This window comes from Protopterus annectens, chromosome 1.part0 (genome assembly GCF_019279795.1).
Source record: "Protopterus annectens isolate FY-2018-M chromosome 1.part0, PAN1.0, whole genome shotgun sequence".
NCBI lineage: Eukaryota > Metazoa > Chordata > Ceratodontiformes > Protopteridae > Protopterus > Protopterus annectens.
In genome coordinates this window covers 96,094,658-96,117,302 of record NC_056725.1, presented here as the reverse complement: position 1 = coordinate 96,117,302, position 22,645 = coordinate 96,094,658, and the positions used below count along the sequence as shown (strand labels likewise).

Genomic DNA, 22,645 nt, shown 5'->3' with positions numbered 1-22,645 from the left:
CAAAGCTCTTCGGTCGGGCCTGAGGGGGACACTTGGAAACGAACCTCTTCGGTGATGAGTCTTCCTCTTGGTGCGTCGGCCCAAGTGAGCTCGGACCCTGCATCGTTCCTTTAGAGCCATCGGTGTCTATGCTATCCTTGGAGCCGAGGCGTCGTTCAGAGCCAGAGGAATCGGTTTTCGTGAAGATGAGGAGCATGTTGTATAGTTCATCCGTGCCACGTAGGAGTACCGATGCTATACTCCCTCAAGCGCCGACTACGGTCTCAGCATCTGCTCTCCCTCGGGATGGTAGAGACTCGCAGCCTCAGTACCCCTGTTTGGGTGGTCCCCGATCTTCCGAGACCTCCCCAGAAGACCCCACTGAGGAGCCCCCTTGGAAGAGATCATGTAAGAGGAAGCATGTAGACTCCCCTGATCAGTCTGTCACATCTGACACTGACCTCGATGAGTCAGAGGGGTCCCCTAAATCATCCTCTGAAAATGTCTCCTTTGCAGACATTTTGGAGATCCTCAGGCAGAGAGGCAGCTGGCCCACCGTTACCCCTTCCGATGAGGAGTCAGTGTACCTGAAGGCTTTTGGGTCTCAACACTCAGCTTCATGGGTGTCTCCTCCATTTGATGAATTGCTAGATCTCGTGAGTCAGAAGGCATGGCAGACTCCCGATGCCGTGGAACCAGTCCCCAGGAGGCCGAATAAATTTCTCTCTGCCCCTCAGGACAAAGAGTTTTTATCTAAGGGTTTACCTGTTGATGCCATGGTGGTGGCAGCGGCCACTAAGAAGGAGCTAGCAGAGACGACTTCTATCCATCCACCTAACAAGGAATCCCGGACGATGGATAGGTACGGGAAGCGTATCTTCTGTTCTGCGGTTTTTACACTCAGATCACTGAACTATTTATCACATTTTACGAGACTTCAGCGAGATCTCTTAAAGGAGTTAGGAGATACTCTTCAGGGTACCTAGACTGAAGCAGTCCCATCTACAGTGTCGGCTCAGTTGGCCACCCTCACATCTATTGTTAACTCCTCCATGCGGCTGACCTCATATGCAGCTGATGGTGCGAGTAGGGCAGCAAGTTCAGGAGTCTCATTAAGGAGACATTCCTGGATGCGTCTATGCAACTTTGCTGAGCCTTTCAAGTCAACATTCACAATGCTCTCATGGACAGATCCTCTCTTTTTGGACCCAGGGTGAAAGATACCCTCACCGTGTGTGAGCAGGAAGGAAAGACTCTCTCTGCCGTGGGAGTCAGTTTTACCGTTCCTTCTAGACCTTACCCTAAAAGTCAGAAGAGCGGCAAAATGTGGTTCAAGGAATCACAGAGACCTTTCCAGAACACCCAAGGTGATTCCTCCTTCAGATGCAGGGGTGGAGGATATAATGGTAGACATCGCCCTAGAGGCAGGAGAGGCCCACAAAATCAGGGAGGTCGCGATTCCTTTCGTGACCGGCCCTATCAGCGTTCCTGATGTGGAACCCGACTGTGCGTCTCTGGAGCCGGTCGGAGGTCGCCTGTCCTCGTATCCAGAAGCCTGGCTAAATCTCACTCAAGACAAGTGGGTACAAGACATCATTACCAGAGGTTACTCTGTACCCTTTTCCCATCCTCCACGCCCTCCCAAAAGGATCCCAGATGTACCACCCAATCACAGGGATCAAGCGGCTATAGAGATAGAAAACTGCTATTAAAAAGCGCCATCCAAAAGGTCCCAACAGACCAGACAGGATTCGGAACATACTCCAGGTTTTTTTTAGTTCCAAAAAGAACAGGGGATTGGAGACCCATCCTAGACCTCAGCAGGTTAAACGAGCATGTAAAGAAGTCCAAGTTCTGAATGGTCACTCTGCAATCCATACTCCCTTTGTTGGGGAGAGACAGCTGGATGTGCTTAATAGATCTCCAGGATGCCTACTACCACATAAGGATGGACAAAGCATCAAGGAGCTACCTACGCTTCCAGCTGGGAGCCAATCATTAACAGTTTCGGGCGCTGCCCTTTGGTCTCACCACAGCCCCCTGGGTGTTCACCAAGTGCATGGCAGTAGTCACAGCTCATTTGCGGCATCAGGGAATCCAAGTCTTTCCATACCTGGAGGATTGGCTCCTGACCAGGCATTGCCTAATTCAATCAAGAGATTTCACAATCAAGCTCTGTTGCCAGTTGGGAATCTCGATAAACTGGAAAAAATCCTCTTTTTTGCTCACTCAGTCTATAACTTTTATAGGAGCAAACATAAACACGGTCGAGATGTCAGCCAGACTGCCTACAGACAGAATACAGAATCTTAGCAACAAATTTACAGAACACTTCCCCTTCAAAGAGCAAAGCGAAGGTGGTGTTGCAGCTTCTCAGGACTATGGCATCAACCATAACCTTGGTACATTTAGCAAGACTACATATGAGAATACTCCAATGGCTTCTGTCATCCCAATGGTCATTTCAACAGTTGCCCCTACATCATCAGATCCTGATTACAAATTCTTGCAAAAAGGACCTACGTTGGTGGATTCAACCAGGTCAACTTACCACAGAGACTCCCTTTGTACCGCACCGACCCGTTGCCACTGTGACCACAGATGCCTCTCAGATAGGGTGGGGGGGGCATTATCTTGGCAGGACTGCCCAAGGCACATGGCAAGAGCAGGAGACCCATCTGCATATCAGTGTCCTAGAGATGAGGGCGGTGCTTCTAGCGTTGCAAGCACTTCACGACCTTCTTCCTCTAGGGACGATAGCTATCCAGACCGACAACATGTCAGTTGTCTGGTATCTAAACATACAAGGGGGGAACCAGATCATACCCCTTATGTCGAGAAGCCATGCGAGTTTGTGATTGGGCGATTTCTTCCCAACACTTTCTTGTTGCAACGCATATCCCGGGGACTTCCAACGTAATAGCAGACAAGCTAAGCAGGGCAATTTTGTTACCTCACAAAAGGTCCTTGAGCCAGAAAATAGCCAGCATGATCTTTCACAAGTGGGGACAACCCTCCCATCAACACCAGATGCAGCACCTTTTTCTCTCTCATCCCCCTTCCGGGGGAGTCACCAAGAGATGCACTAGTCCACGATTGGCCCCCGGGACTCCTTTATGCTTTTCCTCCTTTTCCACTCATTCCCAAGGTCATACAGAAAGCAATGCTGTTGGGAAGCAAGATGATCCTCATCACGCCTTACTGGCCTTGTCAGATGTGGTACCCTTTTCTCGGGCCTCACCTGTTGGATTGTCCATGGACGCTGGACCCAGTGCCAGACCTTCTGACGCACATGTCAGGTTCTCTTCACCCAGTCTCCACACTCTCAAACTAACAGCATGGCTGCTCCAGTTCCATCACTAGTCAGGCTTCATGATTTGTCTCCAGCTGTAACTCATATTACCTCTTCTCACAAGCCTTCAACCAAAAAATTGTATCATAGTAAATGGAAAAGATTTTCCATATGGACACACAATAGAGAAGTTGATCCATTTAAAGCTCCCATTACTATTGTTCTAGAGTTTCTTTCTGAACTCTTTCACCAAGGTTCAGTGGCTGCTGCACTGCGAGTTCAACTAGCAGCAATATCTCATTTTCATGTGGGGATTAATGATTCCAGTCTTATGTCTCACAAACTGTGCAAATCCTTTCTTAAGGGTTCCACGATGTTGACACCTCCTGTACAAGACCTCATTCCACCTTGGGACCTGAATTTAGTTCTGTCCAGACTTACTCTGCCACCCTTTGAGCCAGCCCATAGTTGTCAGTTGGAGTTTCTGTCTTGGAAGACTCTTTTTCTGGTAGCAATAACCTCAGCCAGACGAGTTTCTGAATTACAAGCTCTGTCTGTTAAACCTCCATACTTAATTTTTCACAAAGATAGGGTCTCTCTCTCCGGACCAACCCTTCCTTTATTCCTAAGGTCTGTTCTCAATTTCACTTAAACCAAACAATTGAATTGCCAGTGTTCTTCCCTAATCACTCCAGCAAAGCAGAGTATACATTCCAAAAAATAAATCAAACGGCCAACTTCCTCCAATATACCAAGGTCCAAAAAAGAAAAAGCCAAAAAGGAGAACTGATGCTGACTGTTTAAAATTTATTCACAACTCCACGCAATTGAATAAAATGAATATAATGAACGCTTTTAATCACCTGCGTTTTCGTCCTAAATGGACTTCATCAGATAAAACAAACATATTGCAATCATCCTTCTTATACCAAATTCATTCTACCCTAACCAATCATTTCGTACGTGTCATTTTAAATGCACAAATGAACTTTCACATTTCATTAATATTAAGAGTATATGTCACCATTATTCTTAAAATAATACATTAAAAATCTTTATTCATAAATACTTTAAAAACTTATAAAAATCAGTATTATATTAAAAAATTCTTTTGAAAAAGCATGGAGTCTTGAATAAATTTTAAACAGTCAGCATCAGTTCTCCTTTTTGGCTTTTTCTTTTTTGGACCAGAGTATACATTCCACCAATCGGATGTTCACAGGCAACTGCATTTCTATATCCACTGGACCAAGGAATTTAGAAAATCAGATCAGCTGTTTATTCAGAACAGCTGTTTATTTCCTTTGCTGAGGCGAGAATGGGCTTGCCAGTTTTCAAGGTTACACTTTCAAACTGGATCTCTAGTTGTATTTCCTTTATTTACAGTTCTCAAGGAAAGGAGTTACCCTTTAAAGTTAAGCGCATACCATCATGTCCTTCTGATTTCCAAGCCAGCACACCTATTGATAGTATTTGTGCAGCAGCAACATGGGCTACCCCTCATACCTTCATTTCCCATTATAAATTGGATGTAACTTCCAGGGGTAGAGCTTTGTTTGATTCCACGGTACTCAGGAGTATTTTCCAGTGAGCCACCCATTCAAGATACTAGGGACGCTGTCCCACATGTAATAATGGAGCCAAGATAGGACTACATAACATAAAGAAGTTATGTACTCACCATAACGTTCCATGTATGTAGTCCATCTCGCTGAACATTATTACGAACCCACCCACCAACCCCCTTCCTGGAGGATCTGGATACAGTTTTTTTCCCTTTCTATAGTTGATTTTTACCACAAGGGCTCCTTTTTATTACAGTTTATTCTTCCGGGCCTTTGTTCCTTTTTCATGTCTGATTCTGGTAGACTAGTAGCAAACAAGATCTGGGGAATGTGTGCATGCATCATGGGATACCTATTAGCCACGAGTCAATCAGAAGTTTTCAGGCTTTCTAAGCGGCCGAGTCGGAGCCGAGGATCGGCTCCGAACCCACATGTAATGATGTTTGGTGAGATGGACTACATACATGGAACGTTATGGTGAGTACATAACTTTTTTTTTCAGTCCCAGGGGACATACAAGACTAACCAGTGCGGGTTTCCACATCCAAATCTGGGAGTAATAAGACTCCCCCCTATGCAAAACTGTTGCAATGATTTGCTTTTAAAACTTCCAAGCACTTCCCAACTGAATGCTCCTTTAGGTGGAAATATTGGTCTGCAGGCCAAAAACTGGGAACTCATTACCCAGGACAAATGGGTTTTAAATATAGTGTCCCAAGGGTACAGATTTCACTCCACACGTTACCAACACCTAGCGGATGGACAGATCTACCCCCAAATCAGTGGGCAGAGGCCCAAAATCAAGTACTCTCTCTCTTAAGCTTGGGGGCTATTAATTTGGTACCAGAAGAGGAAAAGGGACAAGGTTTCTATTCGAGACTTTTCCTGGTACCCAGTAAAGACAAGACATGGCGTCCTATCCTGGACCTTTCTACTCTAAACACCTGTTTGGTGATTCCAAAATTCAAGATGCTGACTCTTCACCAGCTCCTTCCTATGCTAGGCAAAGATGCATGGTTGGCAACACTAAACTTAAAAGAAGCATACTGCACATCCCTATCAGGGAGTCTTGCAGAAGATAGCTATGCTTCAAAGCAGGCGACATGCACTATCAGTTCTCTGCACTGCCGTTGGCGTATCTACTGCGCCCAGGGTATTCACAAAGTACGTAGCTGCAGTCATTGCATTTTGCAGGCAAAGAAATATTCAAATATACCCTTACCTGGACGATTGTCTGATTCAGGCAGAAAGCCAGGACATATCATCTGGCCTTTGTTCAGAGGGTGCTGACTTGTCTGGGGTACAAAATAAACGAAAAGAAATCACACCTGGTACCCTGTCAACAAATTATATTCTTGGGAACAAGCTTGAATACAACTTCCCAGATGGCTTTCCTCACGCCAGAGAAACAGATTCATTTGACAACCTACTTCGAACAAGTGGCCACAACAACCCAGTTATCTGCAAGGCAAATACTGCAAGCCTTGGGGTTCATGGCCTCCTGCATTCTTCTAATTCCATATACAAGGCTGCATATGAGGAAACTACAATAGTATATAAAAAGCCTATGGTGTCAACATTCTCAGGATCTAGAAGCAATGATTCCTATCATAGCTTGCCTACATCAAGAATTCCTTTGGTGGGCAGAGGCCTGCCACCAAAACAGGGGTCTACCATTCACACTCCCTCCTGCCGCAGAAACTTTAACAACAGACGCATCAGACTATGCATGGGGGGGGGGGGGGGCTCACCTGGCAGGGAAGTGCATTCAGGGCAAATGGAACCCAAATCAATTGCACTTGCACATAAATCAAAAGGAAATGTTAGCTGTACAAAATGCTGTGACAGCCTTCAAGGACCACATTCTTCCAGGACAACTAATGGTAAAGACGGACAACACCACTGTCATGTGGTACATAAACAAGCAGAGGGGGGGTACACATTCTTACCCCCCTCTGCAGACTAGCCATGGCATTGTGGAACACAGCCTTAAGCTACCAAGTGAATCTACAAGCTCAATTCCTGCCAGGAAAACTAAATACACTGGGAGACGGACTAAGCAGAAACCTCATGGATCCACACAAGTGGAAACTGGAACCACGGATTTTCAACATCTTGACAAGCAAAAGGGGAAGCCCAGATATAGACCTGTTTGCCTCCTCCCAGAACCATCAATTGGAAAATTTTGCACAAGGTTTACAACTATTTTTAATATACACAAATTAAATAATTATTGCATCATACATAGTAGTATTATATTAAAAAATCTGGGCGATAATAACTGGTACTATGTAGTTGTTAGTTATAGGCTTGATTAGATAGGTGGTCATATTGTTTCTAGTCACTAGGGTTGTATAATAGTTAGGTTCTTGGAAGCGTGCTTGTTCATAAAAGCTGCTACTTAAATTAACCCAATTTTATCTGGCTGGTGTTTAGTATCCAGCATTTGATATGCATTAATACGATTTTAGTATTTTAAAGTTTCGATCATTTGCCAAGTAAAATATGGCTTTTATATACTTGGATGTGCATAGCTATTTAACATAGTGGCGACACATTTTATTGTTTCTATTTAGGTAATTGTATCTAAAAGAATGTTAATTGGTTGGGATAATTGATTTATTATTTACTGGTTTTGTATAAAAAGCAAGGTTTTTTGAAAGTCATTTGTCTGAAGAAGTTGGGGCAGGGACCCCTTCGAAAGCGCTTACAATAATAATAAATTTTGTTATTTTACACCCGCTGGTCATCGAGTTACTTATTCCGCTTGCGCTTGAATCCAGGTGGCTTTTGTTTCTGAAGTGCTGAACTTTTATACTGTTTGTTAGTCTTTGTTCAGAGGGTGCTGACTTGTCTGGGGTACACCATAAACGAAAATAAATCACACCTGGTACCCTGTCAACAAGTTATATTCCTGGGAACAAGCTTGAATGCAACTTCCCAGATGGCTTTCCTCACGCCACAGAAACGGATTAATTTGACAACCTACTTCAAGCAAGTGGCCACAAAAACCCAGTTATCTGCAAGGCAAATACTGCAAGCCGTGGGGTTCATGGCCTTCTGCATTCTCCTAATTCCATATACAAGGCTGCATGTGAGGAAACTGCAATGGTATATAAAAAGCCTATGGTGTCAACATTCTCAGGATCTAGAAGCAATGATTCCTATCATAGCTTGCCTACACCTAGAGTTCCTTTGGTGGGCAGAGGCCTGCCACCAAAACAGGGGACTACCATTCACACTCCCTCCTGCCACCCAAACTTTAACAACAGACGCATCAGACTATGCATGGGGGGCTCACCTGGCAGGAAAGTGCATTCAGGGCAAATGGAACCCAAGTCCATTGCACCTGCACATAAATCAAAAGGAAATGTTAGCTGTAGAAAATGCTGTGACAGCCTTCAAGGACCACATTCTTCCAGGACAACTAATGGTAAAGACGGGCAACACCACTGTCATGTGGTACATAAACAAGCAGGGGGGGTACATATTCTTACCCCCTCTGCCGACTAGCCATGGCATTGTGGAACACAGCCTTAAGCTACCAAGTGAATCTGCAAGCTCATTTCCTGCCAGGAAAACTAAATACACTGGCAGACGGACTAAGCAGAAACCTCATGGATCCACACAAGTGGAAATTGGAACAAAGGATTTTCAACATCGTGACAAGCAAATGGGGGAGCCCAGATATAGACCTGTTTGCCTCCTCCCAGAACCATCAATTGGAAAATTTTGCACAAGGATTCCCCACAAGCTAGCTTGGAAAGTGGATGCTCTATCCTTCAGCTGGACAAATCTATCAGTTTATGCCTTTCCTCCTCTGTCTCTGCTCTCCAAGGTACTACTAAAGATCAAACAAGACAATCCAAGGATGATTTTAATTGCCCCAGACTGGCCACGCCAACACTGGTACCCCCTCTTGCGCAGTGTGTCACGCTTGGCCCCATGGCACCTGCCACAGACCCCTTCCCTGTTGTCTCAGCAGGAGAACCAGATTCTGCACCCTCAGCTGCAAATCCTGAACCTAGCAGCCTGTCTAATTACCTAATCTCTCCTTTACCACCCCTCAGTAAATCAGTGATGGATATCATTTTAGAGGCAAGGAGGCTTAGTACTAGAAACCCTTATGCTGCAAAATGGAAAAGATTTTGTGCCTGGAACCAATCTCAAGGGATGAGCGCAGCAGTGCCCAATTTACCTCAGATTCTACAATACTTGACTGGAATGCTTCATAAGGGCTTGTCCTTTTCCTCCAACAGAATTCATACCTCAGCCATTTCAGCTCATTATAGCACAGAGCCTTCCCTCTTCTCTCACCCACTACTCAAGCAGTTCCTCAGAGGGGCCGAAAATGTAAGGCCACCCAGGACAGCTCCAACTCCAGCCTCTGACCTTAACTTTGTCTTGGAGAAACTCACTCTTCCTCCTTTCGAGCCGGCTGCTACTGCAGGTTTAAAATTCCTTTCTTGGAAAACAGCTTTCCTTTTAGCAATCACTTCAGCAAGAAGGGTATCTGAATTACAGGCCCTTATGGCAGTGGAGCCTTTCATCATCTTTCATGCGGATAGGGTGTCCCTCAGAACAAACTCCTCCTTCATGCCTAAGGTGGTATCCAGTGTGGCTCTTAATCAGTCCATTCATTTGCCTACCTTCTTTCCTAACCCACAGAACAAAGGGGAATGGATACTGCACTCCTTAGATGTGCACAGACAACTTAGATTCTACTTGGACAGGACTGAACCTCCAAGGAAATCTGAACAACTGCTGGTGGAATTTGTTGCAGGGACAGAGGGGAAAGCTATTTCAAAGCAAACTATTTCAAAATTGATATGCCAATGCTTTAATTTCTGCTATAAGCACCATGGTAACCCTATCCCTCAGGGCATCAGACCCCATTCAACCAGGGCTGCATCTACCTCTACAGCCTTTCTCAGGGGCGTCTCTTCCAGGCACATCCTAGAAGCTGCTACCTGGAGTTCTGTAAATACTTTCACCAAGCATTATCATTTGCCAATTTTCTCTAAATCCAGAGCTGGCTTTTCCACTGCAGTCTTGCAGGGCCTTATAGCTGGTCCTAATTTTATTTAAGTTCCTCCTCCCAACCTTAGCTTTGGGAATCTACCCAAATGTAATGACTGCAACAGTGAAACATGAAAAACATAGTACAGTTGTGTACACTTACCATAAATGTAAATGTTCGAGTGTATTCACTGTTGCAGTCCTGGTTACCGTACCTACAGCCCCCTTTCTTCTTTTGGCTATACCTCTACTCTCCCTTCCTATGCTCAAAAGCTGTTTGGTGTATTTGCTTTTTTGTTGGAGTTATATCCTTGTATTTAAAGATTTATTTGCATCCCATTAGGGGGGCACCTGACATCTGGGACAAGAAAAACTGATGTAATGGCGTCGGCTGCAAGTTTTATACCCCTGACAACTTGACGTCATGGAAGAAGGGACAGCAAACGACGCAGGACCCAGGACTTTGTTAATCAGGCCGACTGAGGGCTACTGCAAGCAGATAACCCAAATGTAATGACTGCAACAGTGAATACACTTAAACATCTACATTTATGGTAAGTGTACACAACTGTACTTTTTCTTCCCCAACTATGGCAACAAGGCAAAATATATGCTACACCAACTGGATGTACATTGTGTTTCTACTTGCATAGGACAAAGGACTTCAGAAAATCTGACCAATTATTTGTATCCTTTTCAGACTTAAAGAAAGGTGCTCCTGTGTCTAAAGTCACTCTTTCAAAACGGCTGTCAAGTTGTATTACCTTTGCTTACCAATCTTGAAACAAAGAACTTTCTCATAAAGTAAAAGGTCATTCTACAAGTGCCATTGCAACCTCTTCTGCCTTTTGGGCAAGACTACCAATTAATATTATTTGTGCTGCAGCAACATGGGCACGGCCTCATACCTTTAGCACTCATTACAAAGTGGATTTGGCTTCCAGGAACAGGGCCTCCTTTGGGTCCACTGTTTTGAAGAATATTCTCCCTTGAGCCACCCAAGAAAGATGGTGCTAGGGCCGCTGTCCCAACCTGCTAAGAATGAAGGCAAGATAGGACAACATTACATAAAAAAGTTATGTACTCACCATAACATTCCATGTGTGTTGTCCATCTCGCCTTCATTCTTACATCCCACCCTCCTTTCCCCAGCCCTTTGCTCCTGGAAGACCAAGCCAATGCAGTTGGTTGTTAATGTTCTCTGGCCTTCTTCATTGGTCTAAAACATATTTAATGGCCGTTATTTAGCTATATCTGCAAACAAGATCTGGGGGGGGCTCTCCTAGTGCATGATGGGATAGGGTTTTGGCCATGATCTAGTGGAAGACCTCGAGCTTTTGTTTAGGCCGAGTTGAAACCGAGGATCGGTTCTAAACCCAACCTGCTAAGAATGAAGGCGAACTGGACAACACACATGGAACGTTATGGTGAGTACATAACTTCTTTTTTTATATAGTGCAAGCAGGTTTATGATTACTACACAATACTGGAACCATATTGTAGGGAGAAAAGCAACCTAAGAGTTTTGTTAAACTGTAGGAGAAGGTGGAGTTTTCCTTTAAGTTTTGAAAGCTGGCTGGCTGTTATATCCTTATTTTATTTATTTATTTTACTTTACATTTTTTTACCAGGGTGGTCTGACTGGGTCTACAGAACCCATTTTCATCAGGGGCCCGGGGAGAAAAGCTCCACATACAGTGCAATACAAATACAGTACAATCCAATACAGTAAAGATGACATTAGAAATACTATACAAAAAATAAGTTGGAAAAACTTGCTACAAGATGTTGCAATATAGACAATTCTATACAGGTACAACATTGCAGACGATAATAGTCAACTCTCATCATACATGATGTAAGATAGTGTCCAAAAAAAAAAGTAAGTAGGTAGTGCAGTGTATGACATTGACTGTTATAGCACATGCATAACAGAATGTTAGTTTTATTTAGGAAAATAGTAGCCAGAAAGTTAGTGATGCTGATAGATGGTGAGAGAGAGAGTTAAGAAGAATAGAAACAATAAAGCCTGAGCAGTAGCTTAAGGATATGATATAGAAGCATAGAAGGCGTTAGAAGAGCTTTATTACGATCTTGTAGCCTGTGAGGGATTGAAATCTGACAGAAGAGGAAGACTTGAGCTTTATGCAGGAGCAGAGCCATGTATTTGTGAGATTATTTTTTTAAAAGAGGCTTTGAAATGGGTTAGGCCAGGCATAGACCTGGTAGCTAGAGGTAGTGAATGAGAGTGGCCAGATTTTCTTGTGGGTTTTATGATACCTAAGAGATTTTTGTTTTCTGATCGTAGGGATCGATTTGGTGTGTAAGGTGTGACTAGACTGGCTAGTGCAGGGCAGGCAGTATGCTTGAAAATAAGGTGGTGCAAGGTGGATAGCTGAATAAAGGTAAGTTGGTTGGGGAGTTCAAGCCAGTTTAATTCTAGGAGTGATTTACAGTGGGGTGTGTGATATTTAGAAGTTGTGGCAAACTTTGCAACTTTGTTGTAGCACTGTTCCAACTTGCTTAGTGTAGAATTTTGTAAGTTGGTTAAGATAGCAGAGCTGTGGTGGTGCAGTGGTAGTGTTATTACTTCACAGCAAGAGGTTCTCCCATTCGATTCTTGGCTGGAGCGCCTTCTGTGTGGAGTCTGCATGTCCTCCGCGCTGTCGGGTGGTGTTCGAAAGACGTGCAGAATGGGCATGCCTTCGCTGAAGGTTGGGCGTCGAGCTGGCACCCCTCGGCACCCATAAAAAATCTACTGCCAATCATTAGCAGACTGGAGTTCGCTGTGGCGATCCCTTACCGGGAAAAGCCGAAAGAAGTTAAGATGGGGCACCATAAAGAAGGGAGGGAAGTAAAAATGTTTTTGCAAGGGTAGTTTTGGTTGCTGCAGTAAAGAAATGTTTGTTTCTATATAAGAGTCCCAGCTTTTGATGAGTTTTCTTTATATTTTGCTGTATGTGGGGGTCAAAAAGTTTGGTTTCCTGCACTATTTCTACGGCACTGTTGTCAGATAAAAGGATGTTGAAATGATCAGTGACATGGGGAGGTGTTTTTGGGATGAAAGAGTACTAGTTTTGTCTTCTTTAGATTAAGAAAGAGTTGGGCATTTCTTAGCCAGGATTTGACTGCAGTAAGGCACTGCTGACTTTTTGAGAGTAGTTCTGGTAGTGATTGAGCAGTGCAGAGTATGATGGAATCATCAGCGTATTGAATGAAACATCCGCGGTGGTGCAGCGGTAGCATTGTTGCCTCACAGCAAGAGGTTCTCCCGTTCAATTCTTGGCTGGAGTGCGGGAGTGCCTTCTGTGTGGAGTCTGCATGTCCTCCCCGCGGTTGGGTGGAAGTTTGAAAGACATGCATAAATGGGCGTGCCTTTGTTGAAAGTTGAACGTCGAGCTGGAACCTCGGCATTCATGAAAATCTACTGCCAATCATTAGCGGACCGGAGTTCCGCTGTGGCGACCCCTAACAGGGAAAAGCTGAAAGACAAACAAACAAACATCAGCGTATTGAATGAGGGTCCCAGGGTGAGAGGCAGTGTGAAGGTTGTTTGTGAAAATGTTGAAGAGTAGGGTTCCTAGGATGGAGCCTTAGTAGACTCCGGTAGGTTTGTGGAGAAAGGATGAGAGTTCATTGGACCATTTTGCTGCTTGTTTGCGATCCTTGAGGTAGCTTGTCAGCTGAGGTTGAGGAGGGTTTTAGTTTTTATAGCAGTTTCTTCATGGTGTCAGTGGGTATGGGCTGAAATGCGAATGGGGTCTGTATGACATTTTGTTGAGTGCGGGGGTTAGTAATAACAGGGTTAGAAGTAGTTGATGGCCTGGGGTTCAGTGTCAGAATAGGTTGAAGGGTGGTGGGGTCCAGCATTGAGGATGTTAGCAGGGCTGAAATTGATTTTATGACGCGCTTGTTAAAGTTTTCGGCTATTTGTGATGGAGGGGTATCAGGTGTTAGGGTGTGCTCTCCATTTCTTATCAGGATATAACCCATATAGCTATGGCTTCTATAATAGTGAGCATATGAACATCGATTGTTATGGTAAGTTTACTTACACAACCACACTTACACTTTGTTATTTCTTGATTTGCAGCAAGGTGTTTGTTGCTAGTTTGACAGTGAACTAGGATGGTGTTGACACTTGTGTGGCTGTGTAACTGCTGTATTATGTTACTGTTGTATTTCGCTGTTAAAGATGCTGAACTCTGGTAAAGAAGGAATATCTAAGTAATGACTCATCAAAGAGGGCTCACAAATAGATTATTTGAAGAACATCTTTGTTCTTTTTGGTAAGTTTTAGTAATTGCCTACAGTCAGTATAGGAAAAATAAACTTTGATTTCATTCTTCATCTTGTACTGTCCAGAAATGTTTAATTGGCCATTACTTTTTTATGACTTTACAGGAGGATCCTGATCAGATGGTACCCGATATATTCTCTGCATCCTCTGACTTATTACAGTCTGCATTTTCACTTGATCACTGTTATCTCTCAACTAAGTGTACCACAACTGAGGATTGCTGCTCCATTTCAGGAGTCAAGACTTCAGTCTCTGCCTGCAGTAAATACCCTCTGAAAGAGGTAGGAGAGATGACCGTGCATTCAATAAGTGCTGCAGTGAAGTAGCAAGGTTTTAATGAGTATGTAGATTCACTGCTTAGGATTCATAAATTAAGTGTTGCATGCCTGTGTAGAGCTCAATGGAGTGAAGCTCAGTGATGTAGCAAGGGTGAGTGAATGGAGCATGTGCCCTGGGAGCAAGGTGTTAAGAGGGCACAAACCTGAAGAGCCATTGTTGCACTCTTCTTTCTGTACCAGCATTTCTGAATCAGTACAGAAAACAACTTCAAACCTTTTCTTTTTCTCTTCCATTGAAGAGCTGTGGCAAAGAGTGTGTGTGTGTGGGGGGGGGGGGTCTGGGAGGAGGCATGTGCTTCATACTGCCATGAGCAGTCTTATCAGAGCTGCCCCCCCTTTTTGTTTTGATCTTCTATTTGAGCAAGGTGGTGGGGTGATAATTCAGGGACTCACCCAGGGAGCTTATTGAGCCAGCTACACCCCCTGGTTAAGCATGTAGAGCATTATGTCCCAAAACTAATCAGACGTATCAAGACTGGTGTAAAATGACATCCTGCCATGTTCAGCTCTGACTGCTTGGCTGATGTAAAAAAAGATTCTGCACACCTCAGTACACAGTACAACAGGAAACAGAGTAGTAGGAGAAAGAATTTTAAAAAAATAGCTTACAATGCATGCCTACCTCTCTCTCTGCATCTCTTTCTCTCTCTATATGTATATTATATACATATATATATATATATATATATATATATATATATATATATATATACATATACATATACATATATATACATACACGTGTGTGTATGTTTGTATGTATATATATCTATATATATATATATATATATATATATATATATGTATGTGTGTGTGTCTGTGTATGTATATATATCAAACGAAGCTCCTCATTAGCACTCTTGATGATTGGATGGGAGATAGGAAATTCACCCCGGGGATCACTTCTGTGGCTCTGTTTGACAGGGGCACAGGAAAATAATTTTCTTGTGTGGCAAAAGTCAGGGTACCGTTTGGCTAGGCTTATGTAGGCCCTAGGCAATAGCCTAGTACCTACCTATGAACCTATATATATGTATGTATGTGTGTGTGTGTGTGTGTGTGTATATATATATATATATATATATATATATATATATATATATATATATATATATATATGGGTCCACTACAGAATCCTGAAAGCTCATAATCCCGAAGCCCAAAATCCTGAGACCAAAATCCCGAAAATTCAAAATCCCGAAAGCCCAAAATCCTGAAACTCAAAATCTTGAAAACACAAAATGGACATACTGACGTCATTGTGGCTTTGCTATTGTTAGCCCTGTGGTGTTAGGTCATGCGTTGGGTTCAGGTAAGTGTGCGGTTGGTTTTATGTTAGGGTTAGGGCGGTTTAAGTGAATTAGGGTTAGGCAGGTTAGGCATGTATGCAATAGTGACAAATATTGGGGTTGGGGCGGTTTAAGTGAGTTAGGGTTAGGGCGCGGGTCAGGTGAGTGTGCGATAGTGATGGACCTTAGGGTTAGGGTCAGGGTCAGTTGGTAGATATTAGTGTCTTTATAGTGACATATTAGCATTATTTGTGTTTGCAGGATTTTGAGTTTCAGGATTTGGGGCTTTCGGGATTTTGAATTTTCGGGATTTTGGTCTCAGGATTTTGGGCTTCAGGATTATGAGCTTTCAGGATTCTGTAGTGGACCCATATATATATATATATATATATATATAGATATAGATATAGATATATATATATATATATGTGTGTGTGTGTGTATGTATATAAACATACATATATACACAACGCACAGACACACGCGCACGCACACACTCTGCTCAAATCTCTGATAGTAGATGATGCATTCATGGTTACTTTGATGAGAAACATGGTAAATGACTGGCGGTCTGCCACTGCAGGTGTTGCATCCCTGGCCATGGAAAAATCCAGATGCAGAGTGGCTGGGCACATGCCAACCCTACTTTGCGTAATCTTTTTCTCAGTCGACTTCCCTTTCGGTTATAGTCAGACAGCCTGCCATTCCTGGCCTTTGGCAGTCTGATGGTCATGGACACTGACACTCTTCAAGTTAAACTCCTATTACCCGTCATCACACTGCTGTTGAAAGTCCCTTAATTCTACCCCCTTTGGTATTCCCTGTAGTCACACTGCATACCATGTCTGCTTGTGGCTGTCATTGAGATCACGGAGAGGTAATCAGTCTCAATCCTGAAGATCTGTGCTTTCCTTACCACAGACAGTATCAAACCCTGAGACTGAATGGTGTCATAATCAACCCACCACAAAGGACATTGCAAATGGTGATGGCACAACAGCTGTGTCCCAGCATTGAACTTTGTAATCCCTGACTTCCCGCAAATTGCTAGTAGTGTATGTTGGTATAAAATTCACCTTTCGTGGCCCACCCCATATTTATAGTGTTGCTGACTTCTACCACTGTGTCACCATCATCCAGATGTGCAAGGGAAGATTACCATTTCCTGCCCACCCTAATCTGCTTGGATCTGTCTGTGTATGATGCACAGCATGGTTGGTCCATACACTACCTTATATGGCCTGGATGTGGTAGTGGGTGCATCACTGCATGATTTTATGCTGTGTTGTCTTTTTCATGACTCATAGTTGTGGACCAGAGACTGCCTGTTTGCCACTGCTACAGTGAATTGCACCCACTTCTGCCTTGCCTGTGGTAACAGCACTGTCTGTTTGTCTCAAACCTTTACACTCTGCAGTTCTGCTGATGATCCTACTGCTGCAGCAGTCCCTGCTAAGATGTTTCCTTGCTACTGTAGTGGCTTCTACAGTGCATATTAAGCAACACAGCACAAAGGTTATACCTTGGTTTGTGGTGCAGTTTGCAGTTTCCCACCTGATGTGTTAAAGTAGCAGAAGCCTTCCTACAATTGTCCAGATATATGAAACCCATTTTCATGTATTTCTGCACTGAGCTGTGTGATATGTCATCTGTTCTGTGGTCTGGGGGAATTGAAAATGTTGATCATCTTCCACAGCTCCAGAGCTTATCAAACAGCACATAACAGTCACATCATTGTATGTGACCTGCTCCTGTGTTACAGGATATGTTTGTATACTTCCATCTGTAACTAACCTGTTTGTGCTTTGCTGACTAGATGACCACATGGGTAGTCCCAGTGACTCATGAGAACTGCCTGGTGGTGCATGGTCACATTAAATATAATACCTGCCATTTTAAATAATACCCCGGACATTATCAACCATCTGGCAGTTCAGGGAGTGGAAGCCCTTCCTATTAATGTACTGTCAGTCTTGTTTGACCAGGTTGGGCCTTGATATCATTGTGCGTGCAATTTTTGGCTTCCAGAACATCAGTGAAATGATCTGTGCTGTATTATGCACTCATAGCCACATAATGATGGCCCTCTCCTCTGTAGTCCAGTAGAACCAGGTTTGCTCTTCATATGACCAGTGTGATGAAAATGCCAACATGTAATAGTAAATCAGTGTAATTTTTCAGAGTCATTATTCATGTTTTGAAGGTATGATATTACTTTCTGAGCTTGTAGAGGAAGACTAGAGAATGTAAAAGCTGTGCTAAATGTAAAAGAAACGTTCAGTATAAGGAAGCCAATAACTTTATTTGCCGACTCCAGCTTCTAGTGTTGTACTCATCAGATTATATTTTAAGGTATGTAAATCTAACTGCTCTTGTAGTTTATATTAGCCTATGAAGACAATATTTATGCAGAGGAGCCTTTTAGTTGTGATTTTATTTTCAAAGTGTCATGATTTGCAGTGTTGAGTACTACACTTTCAATAGGGGAATGTTCACCACAGTCCCAAATTCTTTTTTACTGCTCAGGATGCTCATATCTAGTCCTTTCTCTTGTTACTGGAAATTGCTCATGTGCATTGCCTAGGAAGCATAGGTCTATGTTATACATTCAGTAAATTAAATTCCTTGATCATTGTCAGTATTATAATAGAGCTTGATATCTCTTCATGTTCATATTTTCTTCAAGAAAAACTGTCAAACTCTCTAAACTGCCTTTCCATATTAAAAAGACATCGTCCACAAAACGTTTATAATACCTAAAATTCTCTCCAAACACCATGTTGTTCATTACATAGGTGTGTTCCCAGTAGGCCATTACAATATTCGCATACGAGTTGGCACATGGTGTCCCCATTGCCACTCCATTGACTTGTAAGTAGTATTTATTCCCGCAAGTAAAAGCATTATGGCTGAGTATAATTTCTAATAGTGTGACAATTCTAATAACCTCTTCTCTGGGATTATTTTTACTAATTAGGAACAGCCTCACATATTCTAGGCCTATATTGTTAGGAATATTAGTAAATAAAGAAGTAACATCTAATGTAACTAGATATCAATCAAAAACATTAACATCATTATGTGTGTAATCTGACAAAGTCTCTAAAATATGCTGTGTATCTCTAGTTTTTCTTGAATATATAAATGACACCACTAGTTTTCTTAAGTTTACAGCTAAGTTCTCTAAGGAAGAGATTGATTTTCTTGATTTCTCTATTATGAGCACAGAGGAGATTCAGACACAACTATACATGGAAGAGTTGTAGAAAGAATACATTACTATATAGGAGTAGTATGCATCCTCCTCATGTTTATCAAAATATAGTAAAAGGACAAGGGCTAAGAGTATCTAGGTTAACCAGCCACAACGGAACTTTTGATAGGACTATAAATAAACTCAAATATGAGTTTAAGGAGAGAGGATATAAAGACAGAGAGAGTGCAGGAGTATTAGACGCTATATATATGGTCAGACAAGATAGGGGCAGACATCATTCATATAGAAGAGATACCAGTAATCAGACACAGAGGCTTACTATTCCCTGCACTAACAATAAGAAAATCAATGAGGTTATTAGTAAGCACTGGACCATTCTGACTATGGATGAAACAGTGTTACAAATAGTAGGGGAACGACCAAGATACTCTTATAGGAATACTAAATCACGTAAAAGAATACTTTGCTATGAGGATAATAATAAAGGTACAGTGCAGTCAGACAGGCAAGGCACTTTTGCCTGCCGGAGTTGTAATCACTGTAAGTTCATGAAGAATGATAACACCTTTAAACATCCTGATTGTATAAGCTGTATAGTTTTAAACATTATGCGGATTGTAAGTCTAGGAATTTGGTTTATTTAGCCCAGTGTTCGAAATGTGAATCTTTCTATATTGGAAAGACCAATAGAACATTAAGAGAGAGAGAGTAAGAGAACACTTGTACGCCATAAGACTAGAAGATGAGCATAATGCCTTAACGAGGCACACTATCAGCAATGATTTAAGTCATAAATTTAGTTTCATGACCATAGAGCTTATTAGAACCAGTACTAGACTAGGGAATATAAGTAACTGTACCAAAAAGGAGGAAAATAAATGGATCCTGAGGTATCAGGCAGATAAGGGACATGGCCTTAATGAAAAGGTAAGCTTGAAACCTTTTCTTAAAGATAGACCGGTTAATTACTGAATCTTTACTTGGTTTCACAGTATTAGTTATATTTTTCAGTAGGGGACATTACACCTCAGTTTATTGCTATTTATTCCACAAATCACTTATGTTTTTATTTATAAGCCTCCATGCTTGTTAATGAGAGTAGCGTTCTTAGATATCTTATACTTACTTGTTGTCTTGTGGTGATGGTTTGGTGTCTGTTAATATAGTGTTAGGTAAATAGTTTAGTTATGATTGTGTTTACCCATATTAGCATTATCAAGCATTATGCAAGTATAGTGAGTTTTTATTAGTAAATTATTCATACATTCTATATCTTTTATACGTATATTTTAGAGCATTGTATTTATAGTGTTTTTGATATATATATATATATTTTATACATTTTAAGTCTATATTTATATACATATACCTCGATATATAGCTATGTATACCACTTTTAAGTTTTTAATTGTAGGCAATTATGTGTCAGGTGATGCATAAAGAGCTATTTAAATGGCAGTTTGCTTTTAAAATTTCATTAAGTCTGAAGAAGTGTTCTGTGTAACGCAAAAGCGCTTACTGTTCTACTTTTAATGAAGAGTTCCGCTGAGTATTCGAGCCAGTGGTGTGCCTTTGTGTTTATGCTCCACAACGTTTTTGGTAATTCCAAAATTAAAAATGCTATCTCTTCATCAGCTAGTTGCCATGCTAGGCAAAAATGCCTGGTTGGCAACACTGGATTTAATGGAAGCCTACCTGCACATCCCAATAAGGGAATCTTGCAGAAGATACCTACGTTTCAGAGCAGGCTACATGCACAATCAGTTCTCTGCACTGCCCTTTGGCTTACCTACTGCGCCCAGGGTATTCACAAAGTGCCTAGCTCCAGTCATTGCATTTTGCAGGCAAAGAAATATTCAAATATACCCATACCTGGACGATTGTCTAATTCAGGCAGAAAGCCAGGACATACTATTAAATCATCTGGCATTTGTAAAGAAATTACTAACTTCTCTGGGGTACGCCATAAATGAAAAGAAATCACACCTAGTATCCTGCCAACAAATTGTATTCCTGGGAGCAAGCTTGAATACAGCTTCCCAGATGGCCTACCTCACGCCAGAGAAACAAGTTAATTTGACCGCCTACTTCAAACTACTGGCTACAAAGACCCAGCTATCTGCAAGGAAAATGCTGCAAGCCATGGGGTTCATGGCCTCTTGAATTCTAATTCCATATGCAAGACTGCGTATGAGGAAACTACAATGGTATCTAAAAAGCCTATGGTGTCAACATTTTCAGGACCTAGAATCAATGATTCCTATCATTCCTTGCATAAAGACAGAGTTCCTTTGGTGGGCAGAGGCCTGCCACCACAACAAGTGATTGCCATCCAATCTACCCCCTGCCACCCAAACCCTAACAACAGACGCATCAGACTATGCGTGGGGGGCTCACATGGCAGGGCAGTGCATTCAGGGCAAATGGAACCCGAGTCAAATGCACCTGCATATCAGTCAAAAAGAATTGTTAGCTGTACAGAATTCTCTGACAGCCTTCAAGGACCACATTTTTCCAGGACAATTATTGGTAAAGACGGATAACACCAGTGTTATGTGGTACATAGACAAGAAAGGGGGGAACCCACTCCTACCCTTTCTGCAGACTAGCCATGGCTCTGTGGAACACAGCCTTGAGCTGCCAAGTGCACCTACAAGCTCAATTCCTGCCAGGCAAGCTAAATACACTGGCAGATGACCTAAGCAGAAATCTCATGGACCCACACGAGTGGAAACAGGAACCAAAGATATTCAACATTTTGAGAAACAAATGGGAGAGCCCAGAGATAGACCTGTTTGCCTCCCCTCAGAACTACCAATTGGACAAGTTCTGCACAAGGATTCCCCACAGACAAGCTTGGAAAGTGGATGCCCTGTCCTTCACCTGGAAATACCTATCAGTTTATGCCTTTCCCCCTCTGCCTCTCCTCTCCAGAGTGCTACTAAAGATCAAACAGGACAAGCCAAGGACAGTACTTATTGAATCAGACTGCCCACGCCAACACTGGTAACCCCCTCCTGTGCAGTGAGTCACTTCTGGAACCATGGCACCTGCCTCAGACCCCTGCCCTGCTGTCCCAGCAGGCGGGCCAGATTCTGCACCCACAGCTTCCAACCCTGAACCTTGCAACCTGGCTAATTACATGATCTCTCCGTTACCATCCCTCAGTAACAAGTGATGGATGTCATTCTGGAGGCTAGGAGGCCTAGTACTACAAAATCCTATGCTGAAAAATGGAAAAGATTCTGTTCCTGGAGCCATACTCAGGGGATGGATACAACAGTGCCCAATTTACCGCACATTCTTCAGTATTTTACTGAGATGCTCCACAAGGGCCTTTCTTTTTCTTCCATCAAAATTCATGCCTCAGCCATTTCAGCTCATTATCATAGAGAACCACCCCTCTTCTCTCATCCACTGCTGAAGCAATTCCTCAGAGGGGCCAAAAACATAAGACCACCCAGGAGAGTCCCTACACCAGCCTGGGACCTTAACTTTGTATCGAAAAAACTCACTGTACCTCCCTTTGAGCCAGCTGCAAGTGCAGAGTTGAAATTTCTTTCTTGGAAAACTGCCTTCCTTCTAGCCATCACTTCAGTGAGAAGGGTGTCTGAAATACAGGCCCTCATGGCAGTGGAGCCTTTCA

General features: G+C 42.7%; 1 protein-coding gene across 1 annotated transcript in view; it reads left to right on the top strand.

Annotated features, from left to right (window-relative positions):
- MEIOSIN (meiosis initiator) overlaps positions 1-22,645 on the top strand; it is a 1,029,307-nt gene that overhangs the window by 492,581 nt on the left and 514,081 nt on the right. Inside the window, exon 5 of the mRNA XM_044086822.1 lies at positions 14,260-14,436. Within this exon, the coding sequence (XP_043942757.1) occupies positions 14,260-14,436 (177 nt within the window). The remainder of the gene's footprint in view (positions 1-14,259; positions 14,437-22,645) is intronic.